The 6,594-nt window shown below is 43.4% G+C and overlaps 1 protein-coding gene across 1 annotated transcript in view; it reads left to right on the top strand.

The window, feature by feature from the left end:
* The first annotated feature begins 1,859 nt into the window (after nt 1-1,859).
* hspa4l (heat shock protein 4 like) overlaps nt 1,860-6,594 on the top strand; it is a 62,640-nt gene continuing 57,905 nt past the window's right edge. The window contains exons 1-2 of the mRNA XM_076295663.1: nt 1,860-2,254; nt 6,360-6,417. Of these exons, the coding sequence (XP_076151778.1) occupies nt 2,148-2,254; nt 6,360-6,417 (165 nt within the window). The 5' untranslated portion in view covers nt 1,860-2,147. The remainder of the gene's footprint in view (nt 2,255-6,359; nt 6,418-6,594) is intronic.

Here is a 6,594-nt window from a genome sequence, read left to right on the forward strand (position 1 = left end):
TACCACACTGCACATAGCTTTACATATCTGTTTATAAGGCACAAACTGAGTTGTCTCTGTACTCTGTACTCTGCACAATGACAATAAAGTTGAATCTAATCTAATCTAATCTGATCTAATAATTTCAAGCCTTGGCTATAGATGGTTCGCGGACCCCACTTTGAAAACCACTGCACTGCCTTATTAGATATTCTCTGGTACCAACTGAGGGGAATAAGTAGTGATTTTTGGCAGGTACGCCACCCTAGAGTTAGAAAATAAGTTACCATGGCATTGGTAGTAGTTTTTATGTGTTATCACCCTGCTTATGTCTATAATACGCTTGTGTCTAAATTAGCTATGCACCAAAAATTACATTGTACAGTGACTTGAAGAGCTGTAAACAGTGTGGTAAGGCTGCGTGTACAGTGACTTGAAGAGCTGTAAACAGTGTTGTAAACAGAGTTGTAAACAGAGCTGTAAACAGTGTTGTAAGGCTGTGTGTACAAATCCACTTGGAGCTCCACTGGAATTTTGATTTCACGACGAGAATTCTGTCTAACCGCTGATGTGCTGAGTAGGGATGAGCATCATTAAGAAATGATCGATATCGATGCCATTGTCAAGTCTGCTTATCAATGCGATTCCTTATTGATTCCCATATCGATTCCTGTATCATTTGCTGAACACTCATAGGATGGCGGAGGTATATTTGTTTTCTACACTTATAGGATGGCTTTGAGAGTTGTTGGCTTTGAATGTCTAATTTAAAGTGGTTTTAGAGAATGAATATCAAGGAACGTATACTCTTCATATTCAATTTCTGCTGTTGACAAGGACTGTTGTCCAGTGTTTAGGACTGATCGTTGAGTTTACAGTTAAGCACCCAAGTGTCTTTCTCCCTGATAGTTGCGTTTGAACAATTGGTTCATGTGTGTGTATTGGTTCATGTGTGTGTATTGGTTCATGTGTGTGTATTGGTTCATGTGTGTGTATTGGTTCATGTGTGTGTATTGGTTCATGTGTGTGTATTATGGAAGGTAGTACCTTGAAATGGCAAAAAGGAGACATTATGTAAAGATTTCGATAACTGTGGGATACTTTTGATTTTAGTGTCTAAGCAATCGTGAAAAACTTAATGAAAATGAAAATGCTGCATCCCCACTATAATTTGCCATTTTCTGAATACGTTTTCAATGACATGACATTTTGTTCATGGGGGCACTACAACTGATTTCAATATCTCAAGAATGGAAGAAACTCATTTTTATATAAAAACGTTTTTATTTGTAAACAAATATTTGTATATGTGTTTTGGTACACCTTTGGATTGGATTTTCATAATTTTTTGCTTTCAATGTAACTTCTGCAAGAGATAATCCCCCCCCAACACACACACACACACAAACATCCCACCGCTGAAAATTCCTGGGAATCGGAATAGGCTACTGCAATATACTTGGGAATCTCTGAAGCACATTCAGTCACTGTTGACTGCAACAACCAAAACAAAGAAGCTGACCCTGCGTCATCATCATCATCATCATCGTCAGAGTTATGTAGCATGTAGCATGTAGCATGTGGAGAGTGGCGCACGTTGTGTTATTAAGTAGCTTTGTGAAAACAATGCGGCCGCGCGCGCAGGTCATACAAATCATCCATTTTTCATCGGTCATCTCGCGGCTGCTGGTCGTGACGTAGATGGTGAGCCTCATCTTGTGGCTTCTAGATGCTTCGCCGTTTCAGAGGATGTGGCACCAATCAAATTAGTCTAAAGCATGAACTAACCAATCAGAGAGCAAGAGGGCGGGCCGTAAGGGCATCTCTCCTCTCTTAGCGCATGTTCCCCTGGGTAGTCCGGTTGCTAGATGCGGTGGAGGCTGAAGAACTCAGTAGAATCCTCCTTCCCCAGGATTAGTCTGGAAGAGTTGGCTATAAACAGCTAGGCTTACGTAACACGTAGTAATTCTGTTAGCTTGGTTGTTGCTAACTATTGTACGGTTCAATTGTTAAGAATAGACGCAGAATCTGGCAGACGACGTGTCCTTTCGTTGTAGATTAGGTTGTGTTTTTTTTCTTGAGAAAGGTGTACAAGGCACACATATCTGATTATATACATAAAAAAGAAATAAGACACTAACAGGTGAAGCCTACATCCAGACGAGAATATGTCAGTGGTGGGTTTTGATGTGGGTTTCCAGAACTGTTACATCGCCGTTGCTAGAAGTGGCGGAATCGAGACCATTGCAAATGAGTACAGTGACCGATGCACGCCGTAAGTATATCGCTGTCATCACTGTAAACCGATGCGCGCTCTCTCTCTCTTACGCAGTCGGGTATTTTCTGATGGTACAATTTCAATGGGTAGCCTAGTCTACGCGTCCCTGTATGATATCACTGTCATTTGTTTTGCACAGTCTACCTGACATGAGCTATTGACAGGTTGACACTCTGGTGTTCAAGTGCGCATAGGGCTTCCTTCTGCGTGGCGTGATATGTAGGCAGCGCTGTGTGTGTGTGTGTTGTGTGTGTCTGTGTGTGTCATATGTAGGCAGCTCTCTGCCAAATAGTCAACATTTACTGTTTCTGACAGTCGCCTCTCCACCCTCATGTACACACACGAGCTCAATGACGTATGCTGGTGTGACGACTGTTCAGTTTGTGGCTGAAATCGCCGGAGTTGCGCCTTTAGTTGACTCGTGCTCTTACGTTCATGCTACTGACCAGGTGGCATTTGTCCGCCCCCGGTCTGATAGTTATTTTCTTTAATTAGAATACACAATGTGGCCCTGTTTACGGATTACAGCTCATTCATTAACTTTGGCTAGTCAGGGTAGCCAATCTCTAATATTCATCATAGGTTATTCTACTCCATGTTGCGCCACCAAATAAATTCAACATCGTAGGCTGTCAGGAGGGTGAATTCGATAAATATGGAGACGCCTGTCTGTGAGGCAGTGCCGGTTCAGACCTCCATGGGCCCTGCTGTGAGGGCGTTTCGTCCCGTGGCGCAGGGATTCCCGGAGGCGCGAGTGTGGTGTTCTGTGGCGCGTGGAGCGTCTGGCCGCTGTACCGCACTCCGCACGCCCCTGACATTGGCCAGGGTCATATGTATCGGATGCAAACCCGGAAATCGCAGCTGTACGAAGCTGAAATAAATAACCTGCACATCTAAGTCGAGTTGCTGCGGAGTGTGGCGCATCGTCACGTCCTGTGGCCGCATATTATATTCTATGATTTTAAGGGTAATATCCCGATGCAATAATCTGCGCCTAAATTGCCAGTTGACTCCAGAAATCCCTGGCAGTAGAGATAACGTGTCATGGATGAGGCGTGGCTCCGGTGGTGGCGGAGCTTATCAGCCGGGTCGGACCTGTGTCTAGTCTCTCTTTGGAAGGCTTCTGTTGATGTTATGGGGTTGGGGTAATAACTGGCTCTGGTGATCAGTTTGGCACTTTAACAGATGGGGAATGTGACTGAGGTGGTTAATGTAACTGAGGTGGTTAATGTGACTGAGGTGGTTAGATGTGGTTAATGTGACTGAGGTGGTTATTAATGTAACTGAGGTGGTTAGAGGTGGTTAATGTGACTGAGGTGGTTAATGTGACTGAGGTGGTTATTAATGTGACTGAGGTGGTTATTGTTAATTGGTTTAATGCTGTGACAATCTTGTGCAATCTGTCAAGAAATGCAAGTATTAGATTTGCATTATAGGGTCCCAGATTTGCATGGTGGTGGATAATTTTGTGTAATAGCAGCGCAAAGGGTGATGTTGCCCCCTCGTTGCCCTGGCATATTGGTGATTGCCCTGTGTCCAATTTCTCCCTCTTCTTGTTTTTCGCAAGTTTAAATCCAGCCTCATCCACATATATAAATTCATGTTGAATTTCTTCAGCATCCATTTGCAAGACTCTCTGAAACACAGTAAAAGACAGTAGGATGCTATTCAATATCTATTGCACAATAACACATTTTGAGCTGTGCACAATACCACACCATAGTAAGATGAACAACACATACAGTGCCTCCACATACTCATTGCCCAGATGAGATGAACAATACATACGTCCACATACTCATTGTCCAGATGTTTCACTCTCTCTGAATTTATATCAAATGGTACCCGAAAAGGTTGCTTCATGTATATTTGATTTTTCTTCTAACCCTAGGATTCGACCTAATGTTGACAGAGAGACTCGTTGGATGTTATTGAAAATATTGTCATCATTGATGATATTGGCTTGGATTTATCGCAGCCTGATACAATTATTGGTCAAAACCATGTTCACAATGGCCTCTTGTGCACGGGTGAACATAGGGCCCCTTCCAGCTTCCTCGACCCTCAATCCTGTGAAAATGAGTCTAATTGAGTGCCTTTAAGACCCTCAATCCTATGTAAGAATTAGTCTAATTGAGTGCCTGTCACTTTAAGACCCTCAATCCTATGTAAAAAATGTGTCTAATTGAGTGCCTGTCACTTTAAGACGTTAAAAGGCTGCTGATGTGTGGATGCAATTCCTAATGTGTTCTATGTTGTTAGTTAAAATAAAGGTTCGTACTTCTCCTTGGGACAAGCACTTTTGAGTCTTGGAAAACACTTTTCCATTTACATCGGGATTTTGCAAACATTCAGTGTCAGAGTCAATGAAAATGAGCCCTACATGAGTAACAAAATTGACAAGCAGCTGTAAGTAAGCAAGCTAAACTCGACATCCAAACAGTATTCTAACGTTAGCTTTGAGATACTGCTTGATTGCATAACTTAACTTAGTTTAGTCTCCTCAATGTACTATGTTGTGATGAGACCTTAGCAGAGTTCACTTCAATGCAGCAGTTTTGAACAAATTTGTGCAGCATGGTCACAATGCTAAGCGGATTTAATAGCAATTTAGCCAGACATCTTACTATGCAATGCTTCTATGTGGCAACAACAATCCTTCAACAATCGTGAATATTTTGTTAAATGCACATGCAGAGGAGGGGCAGCGGGCTAGAGAGAGAGTGGGGCGGGGCAAGGAAAGGCTGCGTGCGTGAAAAGCGCAGCTCAATGGAAATATTTTATCTTATCTTTATCTTATCAACAACATGGTCAATAAGTGTTGCACGGATTTCTTGAGTCAAGTTTGGTCCTCGTCGTCTTTGTTCAGGTTCTATCAACTCTTCAAGTCCTTCTCTACCTCCTCCTCTACCTGGGCCTCCTCCTCTTCCTCTACCTACTCCTCCTCTTCCTCTACCTCCTCCTCTACCTGGGCCTCCTCTTCCTCTACCTCCTCCTCTACCTCCTCCTCCTCTTCCTCTACCTCCTCTTCCTCTACCTCCTCCTCCTCTTCCTCCTCCTCCTCTTCCTCTACCTCCTCTTCCTCCTCTACCTCCTCTTCCTCTACCTCCTCCTCTTCCTCTACCTCCTCCTCTTCCTCTACCTCCTCCTCCTCTTCCTCTACCTCCTCTTCCTCTACCTCCTCCTCCTCTTCCTCTACCTCCTCCTCCTCTTCCTCTACATCCTCTTCCTCTACCTCCTCCTCCTCCTCCTCCTCCTCCTCCTCTTTGAGCTCCCCCTGTCATTCTCACTCTTCTTCTTCTTCTAGCTCTTTCCATTTGTGCTTTAATAGCACACCTGAGTGAAGACAGGTGAACTCACCTGCTGCCTTTAATAGCACACCTGAGTGAAGACAGGTGAACTCACCTGCTGCCTTTAATAGCACACCTGAGTGCTGCGTTATCAAATGAGCACATGTGTGCTTCCACACCTGGTGGATGTGATTATCCAATTTGTTCATTAGTGTGGTCATTGGCAATCCGGGGCTTTGTAATGGCAAGGAAGTAACCTCACAATCCTTATCTGTGTCTAAGGTGTGAAAATGTGTGTAGAGTTTTACAAATCACTATGTGTAATGTTTTGCAAAAAGGGTGAAGCCAGACATTGTGTGTAATGTTGTGCTAATCTGTGGAGGTGTTTTGCTCCTTGGAGTAGAATTTTGCAATTATTTATTTATTATTTATTATAGTGTGCGAACAATCGTAAAAACACTGTAACACGGACGTGTGTGTGTGTGTGTGTGTGTGTGTCTTTTAGTGTTTAGTGTGTAAAACACTGTAATATCTCCTGTGTGGGCTTGTGTCTCTCAGGGCGTGTGTGTGTGTGTGTGTGTGTGTGTGTGTGTGTGTGTGTGTGTAAAATACTGTAATATCTCCTGTGTGGGCTTGTGCCTCTCAGGGCGTGTGTGTGTGTGTGTGTGTGTGTGTGTGTGTGTGTGTAAAACACTGTAATATCTCCTGTGTGGGCTTGTGTCTCTCAGGGCGTGTGTGTGTGTGTGTGTGTGTGTGTGTGTGTGTGTGTGTAAAACACTGTAATATCTCCTGTGTGGGCTTGTGTCTCTCAGGGCGTGTGTGTCTTTGGCCTCTAAGAACCGCACCATTGGAAACGCAGCTAAGAGCCAGGTATGTGTGTGTGATGTGTGTGTGTGTGTGTGTGTAAATGTGTAGGGTGTGTAAATGTATAGTATGTGGTGTGTGCAAGTATACTTGGCTTATAAACCTGATTTGCATTTACATTTTACATTTACAAAGTGTGTGAGTGTGTGTAAATGTATAGTTTGTGTATGTATGTATGTATGT

The sequence above is a fragment of the Alosa pseudoharengus genome, unplaced genomic scaffold (assembly GCF_046254945.1).
Source record: "Alosa pseudoharengus isolate Yale_2024_CS ecotype anadromous, Long Island Sound unplaced genomic scaffold, YU_APseudo_1.1 YU_APseudo_1.1_scf_2, whole genome shotgun sequence".
In the NCBI taxonomy this organism is placed as follows: domain Eukaryota; kingdom Metazoa; phylum Chordata; class Actinopteri; order Clupeiformes; family Clupeidae; genus Alosa; species Alosa pseudoharengus.